Raw genomic sequence first — 19702 nt, 5'->3', positions numbered from 1 at the left:
AACGTTACAGATCTTTATCATAAAGGGTTTAAACACTGTTTCTCGGGCTTGGTCAATGAATCAAACAATTAATGAACATGCATCTGTGGAACGGTCGTCAAGACACTAACAGCTTACATATGGTAGGCAATTAAGGTCACAGTTATGAAAACTTGGGACACTAAAGAGGCCTTTCTACTGACTCTGAAAAACAAAGAAATATGCCTAGTGTCCCTGCTCATCTGTGTGAACGTGCCTTAGGCACACTGCAAGGAGTCATGAAGACTGCAGATGTGGCCAGGGCAATAAATTGCAATGTCCGTCCTGTGAGACACCTAAGACGGCGCTACAGGGAGACAGGACGGACAGCTAATCGTCCTCGCAGTGGCAGACCACGTGTAACAACACCTGCACAGGATCGGTACATCCGAACATCACACCTGCAAGATAGGTACAGGATGGCAACAACTGCCTGAGTTTAACCCAGGAACGCACAATCGCTGAGGCTGGACTGAGGGCTTGTAGGCCTGTTTTTAGGCAGGTCCTCACCAGACATCACTGGCAAACAATGTTGTCTATGGGCACAAACCCACCAGACAGGACTGGCAAAAAGTGCTCTTCATTGACGAGTCGCGGTTTTGTCTCACCAGGGGTGATGGTCGGATTCGCATTTATCGTCGAAGGAATGAGCGTTGCAACGAGGCCTGTACTCTGGAGCGGGATCGAGTTGGAGGTGGAGGGTCCGTCATGGTCTGGGGCGCTGTGTCACAGCATCATCGGACTGAGCTTGTTGTCATTGCAGGCAATCTCAATGCCATGCCTTACAGGTTAGACATCCTCCTCCCTCATGTGGTACCCTTCCTGCTGGCTCATCCTGACATGACCCTCAGCATGACAATGCCACCAGCCATACTGCTCGTTCTGCGCGTGAATTTCCTGCAAGACAGGAATGTCAGTGTTCTGCCATAGCCAGCTAAGAGCCCAGATCTCAGTCCATGAGGAGGAGATGCACTGCAGTATTTAATGCAGGTGTCTCACCAGATACTGAAAAAAAAATTGGACCCCCCCCTTTGTTCAGGGAAACATTATTCCATTTCTGTTAGTCACATGTCTGTGGAACTTGTTCAGTTTGTCTGTTGAATCTTATGTTCATACAAATATTTACACATGTTAAGTTTGCTGAAAATAAACTCAGGTGACAGAGGACTTTCTTTTTTTTTTGCTGAGTTTATATGTAGTGTTTTGCTCTTACCAGTGTAAGAAGCTAATGTCCTATGACTTCATGGCCCATGGTCCACCAATATGTCATGCAGATGAGCCATTGTTTACTTGACTGACTAGGCTGGATATTTATTTTAAGTCCGTTACGAACAAATTCTTAATTACAATGACAGTCTAACCCGGACAGCGCTGGGCCAATTATGCGCCACCCTATGGGACTCCCAATCACGGCCGGTTCTGGTGGGTAGTTCACACTAGGTAGGAATCAATGCTGTTTATTTACAGGCGATGTGCTGAACAGGCAAACATGGCTAACGATTTTGGTATATTACCAACAAAATAATTATTGAATCACAAATTAAAACAGAATATGTATACAGCATTTCTTAATTCTTCAGTGTTGGTGTTTGCACAACCACAACTTGCGCAGTCTTAGGTTAACTTGAAATCAGACTGTCTCCACCAGTATCTTCCTGAGAAATGTTGTATTTTGTGTTTATTAATGATCCCCATCTAGCTGCTGACAAGGCAGCAGCTACTCTTCCTGTGGTCCAGCTACATTAATACAGTTATATACAGTTAAAAATATAACATTACATTTCATAACACTTTACCCAATACATTTAGTGTGTTCCCTCAGGCCACTTCTCCACTATCACATATTTACAATACAACATCCATGTGTACGTGTGTGTCTGCACAGTCCCCAGTCCCCCTGTTCAATATGGTATATTTGTATCGTTTAAAAAAAATCCTATTCTACTGCTTGCATCAGTTACCTGATGTAGAAAATAGTTCAATGTAGCCATGTAGTACTGTGCACCTCCCATAGTCTGTTCTTGACTTGAGGATTTTGAAGAAACCTTTGGTGGCATGTCTTGTGGGGTATGCATGGTTGTCCGAGCTGTGTGCTAGTAATGATGAAGTCAGTCTCTCCTCAAATTTGAGCCATGAGAATGGCTCAAGAAATGCATATTATTGTTAGTGTACTTTTAAGGGCCAGCCATGCTGCCCTGTTCTGAGCCAATTGTATTTTTCCGAGGTCCCTCTTGGTGGCACCTGACCACATGACTGAACAGTAGTCCAGGTGCGACAAAACTACAGCCTGTAGGACCTGCCTTATTGATACTGTTGTTAAGAAGGCAGAGCTTTATTTTGGAAAGACTCCTCCCCATCTTAGCTACTGTTGTATCAACATGTTTTGGCCATGACCGTTTACAATCAAGGGTTACTCCAAGCAGTTTAGTCACCTCAACTTGCCCAATATCCACATTTATTTATTACAAGATTCAGTTGCTGTTTAGGTTTTAGTGAATCATTTGTCCCAACTACAATGCTTTTAGTTTTTGAAATGTTTAGGAATGTATTCCTTGCCACCATTCTGAAACTGCAGCTCTTTAAGCGTTGCAGTGATTTCACTGCAACACTTGTGTATAGTGTTGCGTCATCCTCATACATAGGCACACTGGCTTTACTCAAGGCCAGTGAAATTTCAAGGCAAGTAAAATTGATAATAGTAAGGGCCTAGACAGCTGCCCTGGGGAATTCCTGATTCTACCTGGATTATGTTGGAAAGTCTTCCATTGAAGAACACTCTTCTGTTAGACAGGTAATGCTTTATCCACAACATAGCAGGGGATCTAAAGCCATGACACATACATTTTTCCATCAACAGACTGTGATCAATAATGTCAAAAGCCGCAAAGAAAAAAACAACACAGCTCCCACAATCTTTTTATCATGAATTTCTCAGCCAATCATCAGTCATTTGTGTAATTGCTGTGCTTGTTGAATGTCCTTCCCTACAAGCATGGTGAAAGTCTGCTGTCAATTTGTATACTGTAAAATAGCATTGTATCTGGTCATGTTTTTTCCCCCCAAAAGTTTGAGCCAGTAAAGGGGGCTTTACTATTCTTGGGTAGCGGAATTACTTTAGCTTCCCTCCAGGCCTGAGGGCACACACTTTCTAGTAGGCTTAGTTTGAAGATATGGCAAATAGGAGTGGCAATATCAGCACTGTTATCCTCAGTAATTTTGCATCCAAGTTAAACACCAGTGGCTTGTCATTGTTGATAGACAATGCTTTTTAAATTTTTTTTACACATCTTCCACACCCTATGGAATTCAAAATTACAATGCTTGTCTTTCATAATTTAATCATTTATACTTGGAATTGTTGTGTCAGCGTTTGTTGCTGGCATGTCGTACCTACATTTGCTAATCTTGCCAATTAAAAAATAAAGTAATTGGCAATGTACAGAAACATCTCTGACCAAATGGTATAGCTATAAGCATTTTTTGGGGGGTGGTCCTGGACAGAAACTGCTGTCTTACCTAGCTAGTTAGCATTATCATCTACAAACGATAGACACTACCATGTAAACAATCTGCATATCTAGCTTCAGCTAGCTAACTGTACCTAGTTGAAATAAAGGCATTGAGCATCTTGTTGGGGTTTATGCAGTGTCGCCACATGATGGTATCGTTAGATTCCTTCGAGTACAAAACAGTCCAAATTCAGATGTTAGGTAGCCTTGTTAGCTGCTATCATGAACATTGAACACACTAAGGTTAGTAGCTAGCAGGCTAAAAACGCAACCCAACATTTACCTAACACTTACCTAACGTTACCAGTCCATGAGAACGGTGGCCATGTCCGTCACTCTTCCATCGGTTAAAATTAATCCAGTTTATCATGTTTATGGATTGGTCATTAGCAGTCTTTCTCGCTGCTTTTTATCTTTTGGGGTTGAGTTGATTCCGATCCAAGAACAGAGAATGATGCTTGTTGGCTCCGTCTGCTCTTTGTTTCTGGTTTTAAGTGACTTTCACTTCCTCTCCAGCTCTGGGGCAGTAGGGTCATTCGAGTAGGCGGATTAGCACAGAGACACACCTAGTATAAAAGTCCAGCCCAAGGTGGCTCAGGGCTCAACTGCCTCGTTTTCGTTCAAAGTGAAAACACTACGCAAGAAGTGGGGAGGCATAGGTTCACCCACAATCTGCGGATTTCTGCTTTAATATAGTCACAACATTGTGTAAACAGGTTCTAAAGCTGGACTTCTCCTATTCTTCAGTGAAGCTGTGCATTGCAGTCATTGTTAATTTCTCCCAAAGGGCATTGGCAATATAAGGAGTGCACATTTAGAGAGCATGTCTTTCATCATTTGATCTGGTCTAAATTGAGGCTTTTCTACGACAAAGGTCCGACATGGCTAACTTTTTCCCTGACTGTATACACTGTAAAAGGGACATGTCAGTCACCATTCGCTAGCAACACGCTTAGCAACAAGATGTTCTGTATGCCATTTCCAATATAGGCCTGTCTAGCCCATTAGCTGGTTTGTCTTGTCCTCAGATAAGGATGGCAAGGCCTTCCACCCCACCTATGAAGAGAAGCTTCGTCTGGTGGCCCTCCACAAGCAGGTGTTACTGGGGCCATACAACCTCGACGCCTCTCCAGAGGTGGGCTTCTTTGACGTCCTGGGAAATGACCGCAGGTAAACCACCCCCACGCCAGTGTGTGGGACTTTAACTCCAGCTGATGCTCCAGCACTAGTGCTGCTGCTGTGTTTCAGGAAACGTGAGGAAACCGTTTGGAATCCAGGTTTTTCACAGCTCAGTGTGAAAAAGTTGTCCCCCATCTCTATCTCCCACTCTAATTTAAATTCAAAGGGGCTTTATTGCCATGGGAACATATGTTTATATTGCCAAAGAAAGTAAAATAAACAAAAGTGAGAAAAAATTGAACATCTACAGTATAAAAAAACTATACTATCCCTCTTTCCCCTTTAGGAAAGAGTGGGCTGCTCTGGGTAACATGGAGAAGGAGGAGGCTATGGTGGAGTTTGTCAAGCTGTTGAACAAATGCTGTAATTTATTTGCACCCTATGTCACCTCCCACCAAATAGAGAAGGATGAGCAGGAGAGGAAACGGTAAGTTGTCCAGGAGGACAGACATTTCTTACCATGACAGCAACATGGTGGAAACTACCCTAGGACTTAGGGAGTTTACTCAAGTTTGTTGTGTTTTTGTCTTACCTCAGGAGGGAGGAGGAGGAACGACAGCGCCGGGAGGATGAAGAGAGGGAGCGAAAGAGGCAGGAGGAGGAGAGACAGATGATCGAAGAGGAGGAGAGGCTGAAGAGGGAGGAGGAGGAGAGGAGGCAGTTGGAGGAGGAGAGGCTACGGGTAGAGCAGCAGAAGTGAGTACTGTGTCTGTGTGTGTATGATAGATTATCAGTTTCTTTAGCTTCAGCTTTACCTCTCTACAGTAGTCCAGTGTTTGTTGAAGGAAGGGTGCTGAGTTGACTCTCTCCTCCATCCTCCCCCTCCCTGTGTGCAGACAGCAGATCATGGCAGCACTGAATGCCCAGACGGCAGTGCAGTTCCAGCAGTATGCTGCCCAGCAGTACCCAGAGAGCCCTGAGCAGCAGCTGGGTCTCATACACCAGCTACAGGAACAACACTACCAACAGTACATGCAGCAGCTCTACCAGGTCCAGCTGGCACAACAACAGGTACACACAACACCATTCTATGCACTCCACATCTTCCACAAGCAAGTGAGTAGGACAATGACATCACATCAGACCAACTCCTTGAATGCAATACTTCTTGAAGTTTGCTGTTGTCAAAAAAGCACTGTTTTGCGCAAAAGTGTGTGCACATTACTATAGGGGAGAGTGGGGTAAGTTATGCAAATTTATTTTTATTTTTTTACATTCAGCATCACTCCAAGGAAAATATAGTATTCTTTCTAACAAAGATATCTATATATATTTCAGGATGATGTTTATCCCCAGAAATAATCAGAATTCATGTAAAAATGTGTTTTGAAAACCATAGCTTGTCCAAAAACAGTGGTCTCTTGGCACAACTTACCACGGTCATGGGGTCTGTTGAGCTGCAGGACAGGCTAAGTTAAAGGACCATTCTACCCCAAAACTATCTTTTGGTATTTGTTTCATTAGTCCTTTGTTGATGTAGTCACAAAATGTTTTGCATGTCTGCAATCAAGTTGCTGACATGCACAACATGCAAAACATGTTGGGACTATATCAACAATGGACTAATGAAACAAATACCAAAATATTGTTTTTTTGGTGGAGTTTTCTTTTAAGCCACCTACAAATGTCTGTACTGAATAAAATATTACCACTACCTTTTTAAAACCAAACACAATTTAACACCATCACAATCGCTTTTGTCTTCTTAAACACCAACACCAGTAGGAATCCACCAGAGCTTACCCATGTCAATAAGTCATGGTTTTAGTCAAAGTATGACATATGTTAGGTGTTCCAGTGGCATGCATTGAAATGTGTGGCTTTCTTTTGCAAAATCACTATGAATTAACGGACATGTTTTCAAATAATTGTCAACCTACAGTACCTTCAGGAAGTGTTCATACCCCTTGACTTTTTCCACATTTTTGTTTTACAGCCTGAATTCAAGTGTTTAAATATTATTTATTTTTTCACCCATCTAAACACAATACCCCACAATGATGAAGTGAAAACATGTTTTTATAAATGTTTGCAAATATCTAATTTTACATAAGTATTCACACCCCCTGAGTCAATATTTGTAGAAACACTTTTGGCAGCGTTTGCAGCTATGAGTCTTTTTGGGTAAGCCTTTAAGAGCTTTCCACACCTGGATTGTGAAACATTTGCCTTTTATTCTTTTAAAAAAATTCTTCAAGCTCTGTCAAATTGGCTGTTGAATGGCACACACACACAATCCATCACTCAATTGTCTCGAGGCTTGAAAATCCTTCTTTAGCATGTCTCATCCCCTTCATCTCCACTGATTTGAAGTGGATTTAACAAGTGACATGAGTAAGGGATCATAGCTTTCACCTGGCTTCACCAGACTGTCATGGAAAGAGCAGGTGTTCTTAATGTTTTGTACACTCAGGGAATTAGCCCACACAGCTACAAGGATGCACTTTCATGCTATGTTTAGGACCTCATATTGAACCTAATAGAGACCCCAACTGATGTATAGAACCTTAGAATCTTTAAAGTATATACTTTGGTTTAGATACAAGCATCATGAAACCTCTAACACAAGTTAACTTGACTTAGTCCAAAAAAATGATTTTCACCAACTTCCTTACCACTTTTCCCATGTAGTTTCTTCCTTCAGTGTCCATGGAAATGATGACCTCTTCCTAAATATTTGGTGATTGATTAATTTTGTGTATGGTTTCCTAGAAACAAGGGTGGCTCAATTTTCCCCTTTGGCTCAACTTACCACACTCTCCCCTATTTATACTTGGGATATCGCTTTTCAACAGGAAAAGTTCAGAAATAGCTGGAGGACATCTTTAAACACTGATACTAAAACATTTCCCTAATTAGTTATTATCAACTTGTGTTGTCTTTCATCTTTAATGAAGAGATTTTTTTGTGATCATTAAGGGAAAAAGTTTGAGATTGTACAGAAATGTCTTAATTCTGCTGCCCTCCCAGGCATTGACCCTCCGTTCCCCCTCCCTCACCCTTCCAGGCAGCCTTACAGAAGCAGCAGGAGGATGCGGTGGTGAAGGCCACCCTGGAGGCCACTAGTGAGCCTGTAGCTGCAGCGCTCCCGGCTAGAGAGAAAGTCCCCTTGCTCAATGGCCAGTCAGACTCCCACTCTGAGGGCACGGACAGAGAGCCAGAGCGCTTAGAGCCTGCTGAGGAGGCCACTGAGAATGGGCCAATAGGTACACACACGCAAAGGCCAGGTACAAACACACATGCATGCACGCACACACACCGGCCAGGTAGTAGACATACATGCATGCATCCACAAGCGTGCACACATTCCAAATTGTAATGTAATGCCTTACTCTCTACACTTGGTGATGCGACTTTGGGGATCAGAAATGGATGAATAGGTGTAAGGGATATGTGAATGACTCCTCCCTAACCCTTCGATTGGCTAAGAAGTTGCTGGCCAGGACAGAGGATGCCTATTCCTGGTTTGTAATCAAACCATGGAATTCATTCATCGGTTACAGCAGAGTATCTCTGCCTACTTTGTTATCCTGCATAGAACAAGGAGACAGTGTGCCTGTATAGCCCTAAAGCCAGTACTGCCTCATCTAGTGAAAATGAAAGTCACTTTTACTACTCAAAAGCATACATTTGTTTGTATCCTGTATTTTTCTGAAATGTTGTACCAGAGAAATGGATGTACATTGTGCATAATCTGCCACTGTTATATTTACACGCCCCTCTCATTCCGTCCTCTCCCCCAGCAGACTCTCCCCCAGTCATAGCAGCCCCCTCCATGTGGACGCGACCCCAGATCAAGGACTTCAAGGAGAAGATTCGGCAGGACGTGGACAGTGTGATCACGGTGGGGCGTGGCGAGGTAGTGACAGTGCGAGTGCCCACCCATGAGGAGGGCTCCTACCTCTTCTGGGAGTTTGCCACGGACCACTACGATATTGGCTTCGGAGTCTTCTTTGAGTGGACAGATTCCGCCAATGCCTCGGTCAGTGTGCACGTCAGCGAGTCCAGCGACGAAGATGAGGATGAGGAAGGTGAGGAGAGGAAGATGAGATGCCTGCTGGATTTCTAATGGGATGTTATGGGGTTCTTTCGTGAGACCCAGGATACAGCTCTATTGAGAGGGCCTATACCTGCTTGTTTGTCATAGTTAATATTTGTTCATGTCTTTAACATAGCCCCTTATTGTTAATGTGTATGGTCCTTTCATACTGCTAGAAAAACACTAGGCATTCACTGAAAGCCACCTCAGACCAGATGATAATAATCTTGTAGTGTGATCCAGTAGTTACTGACCAGCCCCCCTGATGGTCTGCGTTCCCTCTATTTCCAGGTGAGCCCCCTAGTGAGGAGGAGAAGGCTAAGAAAGAGGCAGGGAAGCCGCAGGTGGATGAGATAGTGCCGGTGTATCGGCGGGACTGTCACGAGGAGGTCTATGCCGGCAGTCACCAATACCCTGGCCGTGGGGTCTACCTTCTCAAGTTCGACAACTCTTACTCTCTTTGGAGGTCAAAAAGTGTCTACTACAGAGTCTACTACACCAGATAAGCCTGGAGGGACTACAGGAGACGGGGAGTGTGTGTTTGAAGAGAGGAAGGGGGGATGAGATGATCTGTTCTGGACTAGATCTCCAGAGGGCGATGGAGTTGCGTTGGACTCCCGTTGGAGATGGGACTCCTGTCTCTGTGTGTGTGTGTGACTCCTGTCTGTGTGTGTGTGTGTGTGTGTGTGTGCTTACACCTCATTGGAGCCTGTGGAGTCCGGGAGGTAGTTAACCCTGTAGTGTGTTCACCACCTGTCGTCTTCTCGCTCTTAGAGATCAACTCTAGGACTTTCTTGTATTTAATGGCCATCTTTCCTGCCCAAACATCATCTAACCCTAGTCTGCCCTGTCATGTCATTGTTATGGCTGTGCTTCTCTCTGAGTGAGACACTCCTTAACCTGAGTTCAAATTTAACACAACTGAAGTCCATACAGGGTTGGGGCTTTGTCCAATGAGAGAAGTCATTGGTCAAACGGAGTCCAAACATAGTGACACACTACACTACAGCACCATGCCTTTGTACTCCAGAAGGAGTCCCTCATAGACCACCACGGAGTAACACTAAAACACACGCAGTCAGTTACTCCTCAAGTGGCAACGCTTCTATTGCAAGAGCTACACCCAAATCCACATCAACCCCTAGCTCCTACCAGCTACATACTTCTTGAGGTCTGAAAGGGTTGGATTTAAGGCATAAGCAATATTGCAGAATTTCTAGTATAGCTTGTCCTAGGCCATGGTGGAGCTATTATCATATTGATATTATCTAAGCAATCCTTTCAGATCGCCACAAGTGCAAACCGGGGAGGGGCTAGGGATTCATTTGGGATTGTACACTGTTCTACTGAGCGAAGGATGATGAAGAGCAAGGGGTTAGAAGGGGTATAGGGTTGGAAGAGGGATATGACATGTACATGGAAAAGTTCGGTATCTCAAAATGGAATGCTGAAAAAAGTGAGATTGTGTCTAAAAAGCATTTAATTCATATTTATTATTCACCCTTTCTTGTAGTGTAGGATCATTTTTGTGTCTGTATAATATTTGGGTGTATTTCATCTCCAAACAGTGGCCTCCCTGCTTCAGGAGACATGTCTTTTGGATGCTTCCTTTCCTTCATGGCCACTGATCTCAAAGGACATGAGAGGTGAAAATTATAGGGATGGAAACTTACCCATCTTTCCCTATCAGTGGCTATGAAGGACAGGAGACAAGGAAAGGAATCCAGTAAGGCGTATTGGGACACCCCCATGTCTGTTCTGAAGGAGACTGGACATTGTCATCTATTGATCACTCCTGTGTGTGTGTTGAGTTTGTCCATGGGACTGGAGATGCTAATCCTTTTTCATACATACGAACTGCCGGCTAATAACTTAGAGGGAATCATCAGTTGAAACAATAACAAATTGAAATCCCCACCCCTGTTTCAGTAAAAAGCTGAGGGATAGGGCTGGAGAAAGGTAACCACTCTCAAATTCATTGACAGAGCTATGGTTGCAAGGACTGACCATCCATGATTACAATTATAGTTTTAACCATATATAGTGCTTGTTTACATTTACTTTGTTTACCAACATTGGAGTGAAACAAGCTTATATTTGAAGCTCTGATGGGTTATGACAGTTGAACTGAAGTCATGAAGAATTTAACTTGGAAATGCCTCAAGAATCAATGGGAATATTTCATTCGTTCAGAAGTCCGAAGAGGGATGATGCAACTGCACATTCCCCTTTAAGATGAGTTTTACTGTGACCTCTCTCGAGCATTTGATCTTTCTGTCCTAATTGATGGATTGATTCCGATTTTATTTTTTTCTCTCAAATAGGACTGTCTGCCATCGCTAATAAACTGAGATGATCACGTCTAGCTCTCTAGTCATCCATGTCTCTTTGTTGAGAGTAATCAGTTACTAACTGAACTCAGACTGAGCTCTGAAGGTGTGTTTTTCTTTAACTCTTACTGTATGATCTCTTAGTTGTTTATCTTGTTGCCATTATTTGGTATTGTCCAGTCAGATGTTCCTCCACATTGCATCTGCATGCTTTGTGTTTCACTTGAAGTCAAAGTCAGCCACCAGGGTTTGTTTATTTAAAGAAAAACATTTATTTAACTAGGCAAGTCAGTTAAGATCAAATTCTTATTTACAATGACGGCCTACTCCGGCCGAACCGTAACCCGGACACCGCTGGGCCAATTGTGCGCCGCCCTATGGGACTCCCAATCACGGCCGGTTGTGATACAGGCTGGAATCAAATTCGGGAGCTGATCATTCTGTATGAATTGTTCTTCTTTTGAATTACTTTTTCGATGAATCATACCATTGTTTGGTTTCTGATGGGTTTTCAAGTCTCCTTTCCATTCAAAGATGCCTGACATTACCTTAACACTTAATAACGTCCACTGTGCCGAGGTTGGTTGCACATCAACAGGGGTCAGAAAGAGATTGAAATAGAATAAGGCCTACCGGTTAGCCAATCACCAACTCCGTCTCCTAGTTGTAGTTTGTACTGGTTGACTTGTGGCAATGGTTTTGACCCAGAAATGGAGAAATACATCATGCAAGGCACTATTGATGGTAAAGCTAGTTAGGAGCCACAAAGTTCAAGAAAGTCCCCATTGTTGAGATCTTTCATTGTGTTCTGTTCATTTGTCTGAACTACTTTTGCTCACCAACTTTAAGCCTAATGATACAGATTGTTCTAGCCTTGTAAGTATATCATTATATAAATGGGGGGGGGGGGGGGGCGGCATGAGTTGAGAGTTGATGCACTGCAAAGTATGGAGAAGTGGATATTATGTACATTGTTCCCAAAAAAGTCAAACTCTAAAGTGTAAACTGAAAGACTGGATGAAATGTGGACGGGAAAGCTCATCCATTTTTGTATTGCTTTTACTTTTTTTGATCGTTATGCGTTTAAAGAAGAATCTGGCCTATTTAATATTGATTAAACTTATGTTCATCTCTATTACCTGAATGTCATTTTATTCTCACATTTAAAACATGTAAATGTAAAACATCTACAATTACAGTTTGGGTTCAACTCTATTACAGTCAAGGGGTTACGCCAAGGTTTTATTTAAATTACTGTCTCACTATGGTAATGCCTGAGGGTGGAGTCAGTCTAGGAAGATACAATCACACATCTAGACAGGAGAAACTGCCATTCCACTTCCCATATAAGGGGCTGCAGTCCGCTCCTTCATTTTATTTTACCCTCACATGCCCTAAGGATGCCCCCAGACTCCTTCGGGAGGGTTTTTATATGGACAACTTACACGACAGAATCAAGAAAGCCCACACTCCTGTACATTTTGAAGTGTTTTAAATGTCAGCATTTTAACCAAACCGTACAACATTGCACAGAAGACACCTGGTGTGGAGGGGGACACTGCCACAACCTGCACTGAGGAGAAACATGACGCACAGTGTGCCAACTGTGGAGTGATCTAGAGTGCCCACATAGAGCTCCAGGAGGAGAGAGGGAGGGAAGGAAGCGCCTGAACCACCTGAGGGTACTTTGCAGAAGAAAAGGTGGAGCCAAGACCAGAACAGCCATCAGAGCTACATCTGGCCGCTCTGAGTATGGACTTGGGGAGGTATCATGTCAGAACTTCAGACCATTTTAAAACCTTGCAATCAAGATGGCATATAGACACACCAAGTACACAAACGCACTACATACATTAACTTTCAGGACTGAGAGGAGGAGAGGATGGCTGTTCTGGGGTGCAGGTTTACCCTCAAACTCATGATTCGGGAGTAACAAGCTGACCCGCCTAGATTTTTATTTAGCACTCCCCTCTGTGCTTAACTATTGGGCATATTTATCACTTTTAAAACCATCTTAGAGTGGATATCTGATGCATTTTATTGTGATATTATCCACTCTTACTCCCTCTGATAGGCACCACAGTAGAAGCTGACATTTTAACAACCTAAATGGCAGTTTTACTTCATTGTAAATAGATTTTTTTTCTTTGACTCCGACACATCCACGGCACGACAGCCCTGAACACATGCAGTACTGACAATCTAGAGCGAGGTAACCTGTAAAACCAATCCTCTCTCCACCCATACACATTATGTTTTTTATTCCAGGGTCGTTGCTCTGTCACCTCTGCTGTTTTACACCTATGCCTATATCATTAGGATCAAGAATATAAAAGGTAGCATAAATAACTTTTATATAGAAATATATAATATACCTCTCTCACTTACAGAAGTGCTTGCATAAGCCAATTCTTGTATTTGTTCTACCGTTAACTTTAATCACTATCCCAGTGTTAACCAGCCAGCACACACTAGAAACAACAACCCCGTTGACAATACCTAATCCATCCATTTGCCGGTGTGTATCGGAAGAATAATCATCCTTTAAAAATTTTTTATATTCAGATGTATTTTTTTAAATGTAAAAGGGTAATACCAATTATTTTAGGATCGTATAGGCCTATTCCAATAGAGAACCTATGCCGTTTAAAAAAATTATATAATCCTTTATCCTAACCCTATAATACACCTATTCATATAAAGTTTTATCTTAAAAGCTAATCATGCCGATTCACATCGGCGAACAAGGGCCGCACTATATAACAGCTTTAAAGTCTAAATATACCCGACCACTACAATTAGGACAGATTTAAACAAACAAAAAAAACTACCTTGGTATTTCTAATGTACAATCTTCAAATTAAATAAATAAAAATTCATAAAGAAAAAAAAATAGTTCAGCCATTCTCGCCTTCCCCTAAATCAAAGCCTGATACTACGTCTATATAGTCCCAAGTTCCATATATACTCACGGCCACGTTGTAATCATCGAGTCCTTAAACATTTAATTTTTTACATATAATTTATCCACCGCTAGACGAACATTATGCTTTTATGCTCGGAGCCCTTTGAAAGTGGGGTACAGGGCACGACGTCTCTCCACTATTTCATGAGGAAATTGTTCATTAAATCCCTACCCTGTTGTGAAACAAGCCAAATTTCATTTTGTTGTGGGTTAGCATTTTTTTATTTTTTTATTTACCTTTATTTTACTAGGCAAGTCAGTTAAGAACAAATTCTTATTTTCAATGACGGCCTAGGAACAGGGGCAGAACGACAGATTTGTACCTTGTCAGCTCGGGGATTCGAACTTGCAACCTTTCGGTTACTAGTCCAACGCTCTAACCACTAGGCTACCCTGCCCTGATCAGACAGTGCCTTCCCTCTACTCTGCCACAAAAAAAAGGTGAGCTCTTTGAAAATCAATTGTTTCCACCTGTTCGTCTTGTCATTTTGAGATTAATTCATGGGACAAGCCGTGTTTACCACGCTGCCACCTGCCACGTCATCATCTCCATTTCAGTCCAAGTAGACTTTGGGGCGTCAAGCACTCCTCCAGCATCATTTCATTTTTTCTGCATCTCACGAATGTTGTTCTTTGTGATCCGAACACCTCAAACTTAGATTTGTCTGTCCATAACACCTTTTATCCTGTCTAGTGTCTGTGTTCTTTGGGACATCTTAATCTTTTCTTTTTATTGGATAGTCTGAGATATGGCTTTTTCTTTGCAACTCTGCCTATAAGGCCATCATCCCAGAGTCACCTCTTCACTGTTGACATTGAGACTGGTGTTTTGCGGGTACTATTTAATGAAGCTGCCAGTTGAGGACTTGTGATGCGTCTGTTTCTCAAACTAGACACTCTCTAATGAACTTGTCCTCTTACTCAGTTGTGCACCGGGGCCTCCCACTCCACTCTCTATTTTGGTTAGTGCCAGTTTGTGCTGTCCTGTGAAGGGAGTAGTACACAACGCTGTACATGATCTTCAGTTTCTTGGCAATTTCTCGCATTTCTCAGAACAAGAATAGACTGACGAGTTTCAGAAGAAAGGTCTTTGTTGCTGGCCATTTTGAGCCTGTAATCGAACCCAAAAATGCAGATGCTCCAAGTACTCAACTAGTCTAAAGAAGGCCAGTTTTATTGCTTCTTTAATTAGGACAACAGTTTTCAGCTGTGCTAACGTAATTGCAAAAGGGTTTCCTAATGATCAAATATTGTTAATGTTGTAAATGACTATTGTAGCTGTAAACGGCTGATTTTTAATGGAATATCTACATAGGCGTACAGAGGCCCATTATCAGCAACCATCACTCCTGCGTTCCAATGGCACGTTGTGTTAGCTAATCCAAGGTTATCATTTTAAAAGGCGATCTTTTATGTTTTAACTTTTTACACTTTGTTTGTAAACCGTCTGTCAAAGATAGCTTTACAGTGGTAGGTTGTTGGATTGATCTTGTTGATCGTGTTCATACCCGGTACAAACGGACTAAGTGGAAAACGGGATCAGTGGTGTAAATCGATCATGGTGAGAGAGAGACTTTGTACCCCCAACATTGAACCGGTTTCTGTGTCACTGTAACCCTACTACCAGCCCTGTAAATTCCCCCAACTGTTTGTTGGTAACTGTTTGTTACCGTTGTGTACATTCAACCAAAAGCTAATATAGCAAAAACATCAGAGATTATTTATAATCTGTCACAGAAACTGGAATCCATCTCACCCGACAACCAAATGTATTTTAGGAGATTTTAACAACTGCACTTTGCTCAAAGTCCTGCTCACGCACCACCTGTATGTGAAATGCCATACTGGGAAAAATAAGACTTGATTTGTGCTTTGGGACATTACCTAATGCTTTCTCTGGCACCCCCAGACCTTCCTGGGGACATCAGACCACAATGTGGTCTACCTCAGGCCAACCTACTGTCGGCTACTGGAGAGGGAGAAACCCACAGATAAAATTACCTCAGGCCAACCTACTGTCGGCTCCTGGAGAGGGAGAAACCCACAGATAAAACTACCTCAGGCCAACCTACTGTCGGCTCCTGGAGAGGGAGAAACCCACAGATAAAACTACCTCAGGCCAACCTACTGTCGGCTCCTGGAGAGGGAGAAACCCACAGATAAAACTACCTCAGGCCAACCTACTGTCGGCTCCTGGAGAGGGAGAAACACACAGATAAAACTACCTCAGGCCAACCTACTGTCGGCTCTTAGAGAGGGAGAAACCCACAGTTATAACTGTCCAGATCTGGAACGACAACAGTATCACTTGTCTCCAAGGATGTTTTGACTGTACAATGTGGGAGGTATTTGGTCTCCAGTGATATTTTGACTGTACTATGTGGGAGGTATTTGGTCTCCAGGGGTGTTTTGACATCTATGTGGGAGGTATTTTGTATCCAGGGGTGTTTTGACTGTACTATATGGGAGGTATTTGGTCTCCAGGGGTGTTTTGGCTGTACTATATGAGAGGTATTTGGTCTCCAGGGGGTGTTTTGACTGTACTATGTGGGAGGTATTTGGTCTCCAGGGGTGTTTTGACTGTACTATATGGGAGGTATTTGGTCTCCAGGGGTGTTTTGACTGTACTATATGGGAGGTATTTGGTCTCCAGGGGTGTTTTGACTGTACTATATGGGAGGTATTTGGTCTCCAGGGGTGTTTTGACTGTACTATATGGGAGGTATTTGGTCTCCAGGGGTGTTTTGACTGTACTATGTGGGAGGTATTTGGTCTCCAGGGCTGTTTTGACTGTACTATGTGGGAGGTATTTGGTCTCCAGGGGTGTTTTGACTGTACTATGTGGGAGGTATTTGGTCTCCAGGGGTGTTTTGACTGTACTATATGGGAGGTATTTGGTCTCCAGGGGTGTTTTGACTGTACTATGTGGGAGGCATATGGTCTCCAGGGGTGTTTTGACTGTACTATATGGGAGGTATTTGAGGACAAACTATGTAAATCTCTGAGTCAGGTAGTGCCTAATAAGACTGTAAAATCGTCCATACCAATAATACCAGTAAAATCGTCCATACCAATAAAACATTTAAAATCACTACTTAAAACCTGTTAAGTCTACCCTCTCCTTTTTCGAACATTCTGTTAAAAATCGCGCAACATTTCAGCGTCCTGCTACTCATGCCAGGAATATAGTATATGCATATGATTAGTATGTGTGGATAGAAAACACTCTAAAGTTTCTAAAACTGGTTAAATCACGGCTGTGACTATAACAGGGTGTGTGTTTCATCGAAAAGCGCAAGAAAAACTGGTCACTGAAAAATATATCCATGCGCCACTTGCATGTATTGTTTAAGGGGCACCAAATTAAATAGGGCCAAGGATGCAATTCCTACAGCTTCCACACGATGTAGCCAAAAACGTCATTTTCATTGACAAAAATCCTTTGTGTCATGACAAATAGATCCTTCATTCCATCCAGCCTACAGCAATCAATTTTGGAAGAGAGAAAAATGGACATTGTTTTCTTGAGTAGCTGCTATTGAATACAGATCGCCCAGTGATCAATTTGATCGCTTATTAACGTTCACAAATACCTAAAGTTGGGTTACAAAAGTAGGTTGAAGTGTTTTGCCAAAGAATATAGGCAACTTATATAATTTTTAAAAATGACGTTGCGTGTTTTAAGAGAGCTTTTTTCCTGAACCAGACAGGCTATACAAATGGATATTTTGGGCATACATGGACGGATTTAATCGGGAAAAATAACCAATTGTGATGTTTATGGAACATATAGGAGTGCCAACAAAGAATATCATCAAAGGTAATGAATGTTTTATATTTTATTTCTGCGTTTTTGTGTAGCGCCGGCTACGCTAATTCTTTTGTTTACGTCCCCTTCAGGTATATTGGGGTGTTGCATGCTATCAGATAATAGCTTCTCATGCTTTCGCCGAAAAGCATTTTAAAAATCTGACTTGTTGGCTAGATTCACAACGAGTGTAGCTTTAATTCAATACCCTGTATGTGTGTTTTAATGAACGTTTGAGTTTTAACGAGTACATTTAGCATTTAGCGTAGCGCATTTGCATTTCCAGGTGCCTACTTGAGACGTCTGCGTCTCAAGTAGGATCAACAGGTTAATAGGAAGAAGGCAGTTTATGCTGAGGGTAATTGACAGGCTTTAAGAGATGTACAACATGAGATCATAAGACAGATACTGGTGGGCAAGGAGGCATACAAGCAAAGGGTGGAGAGGACCCTCTCCTCAGGATTCTCAAGGGTGGCCTGGCAAGGGATAAAAACCAGTGCTGACTTTGTGTTGAAGGAATTTAATTCCTCTGTTTTAATTCCCAATTAAAATTAAACACTCTGTCAATTCATAAGAATTTGTAGGACCCTTATTTTATAGGAATGGACAGAGCCCTGGTCTTAAAGTCAAGTAACAGCCTTTATTCAAGAGAGTACTGAGTACACACACATTTTACCACAGGTTATAAACTGAAAATGACGTCAGCGTTTTCTAAATGTTCCGTCTCTTCTTGACACTGGTAGAAAGGCTTTATAGCTCTCAAGCCTTCCCTCCTCGCCTAGAGCCAAGGTCAGTCAGTGTAGATAAGCATTCTAGTCAGTCTGGAGATATAGTTCATTCATTTGTACCAAGGAACAGACCACCATTGTTCTAAACTCTTGACCACATTCACACACACATTATTTTCAGTACTGGGATCAAGAAAGAAAACTCATACATATATAGAATAGTATTCTGATTAGTACATATACAGTAACATAATAGTATTTGGATTAGTCAGTCCTGATTGAAATGTATACATAATTAGTCATCATTGATAAAAATTCCCTTAACACTTTGGGAGACACGAGGGCCAGAACATGGCTAATGAATTGAATGTTTTCTTCTCTCGATTTGAATCAGACAACTTTGTGTCAGAGGTTAAACAAATGGAAGCATCATTACAAATGTTGAAGAGGGTTGTTGTTGAACAGGCTTATGTTTTGAAATTGTTCAGGGGATGTAATGCACACATCCTATGGTTTGAGAAAATTGTGAAAAGTCATATTCTCAGCGCCACCCAGAAGTTCAGCCCAGCAGAGGAGTTGATGATGCCATTCTTACTCTTCTCAACATGGTCTATAGACATCTACAGGGCACTAAATTCCATGTCAGGGTTCTGTTTGTTGACTTTTCTTCTGCCTTCAACACAATCCAACCTAACATTCTGGCACAGAGACTCATAAGGGACTTCTCCTTAGATGGGGGGCTAGTTTTGTGGCTGTTGGACTTCCTGAGCCAGAGGTCACAGCGGGTCGAGGTGGGTCCCCACGTGTCAGACATAAGCACCACCAACATAGGCTCCCCAACGCGATGTGGTTTGTCCCCACTCCTGTACATCTTGTACACTAATAGTAATACTAGTTCCCATCCTGACAGACACCTCGTTAAGTTCGCTGATGACACTGCCTCGATCAGCCCGTTGCATAATGACGAGGAACACCATGGCCCGGTCCTAGATGACTTGGTAGAGTGGTGTGATGAATCTCACATGGTACTCAATACCAACAAGACCTAAGAGATGTGCATAGACTTCAGGAAGCGTACAACACCTTCCTCTGCAACATCTATCAGAGGTCAGAACGTAGAGATTGT

At 42.4% G+C, this 19702-nt stretch overlaps 1 protein-coding gene across 4 annotated transcripts in view; it reads left to right on the top strand.

Annotated features, from left to right (window-relative positions):
* The window catches only part of acbd3 (acyl-Coenzyme A binding domain containing 3), a 34416-nt gene extending 22206 nt beyond the window's left edge, over window positions 1–12210 (top strand). Inside the window, exons 2-8 of one of the 4 annotated variants that reach the window (XM_021612543.3) lie at window positions 4556–4697; window positions 4993–5133; window positions 5244–5402; window positions 5543–5717; window positions 7714–7933; window positions 8453–8737; window positions 9037–12210. In XM_021612543.3, coding sequence (XP_021468218.1) covers window positions 4556–4697; window positions 4993–5133; window positions 5244–5402; window positions 5543–5717; window positions 7714–7933; window positions 8453–8737; window positions 9037–9251 — 1337 coding nt within the window. In that variant the 3' untranslated portion in view covers window positions 9252–12210. Of the gene's footprint in view, window positions 1–4555; window positions 4698–4992; window positions 5134–5243; window positions 5403–5542; window positions 5718–7713; window positions 7934–8449; window positions 8738–9036 lie in introns of all 4 variants that reach the window. The other 3 variants (XM_021612545.3, XM_021612544.3, XM_021612541.3) reach the window with 3 other exon arrangements.
* Window positions 12211–19702: the final 7492 nt, after the last annotated feature.

This window comes from Oncorhynchus mykiss, chromosome 8 (genome assembly GCF_057628025.1).
Source record: "Oncorhynchus mykiss isolate SJ-2025 chromosome 8, ASM5762802v1, whole genome shotgun sequence".
NCBI lineage: Eukaryota > Metazoa > Chordata > Actinopteri > Salmoniformes > Salmonidae > Oncorhynchus > Oncorhynchus mykiss.
Note: the sequence above shows the minus strand (reverse complement) of the source record. Positions and strands in the feature narration are given on the sequence as shown.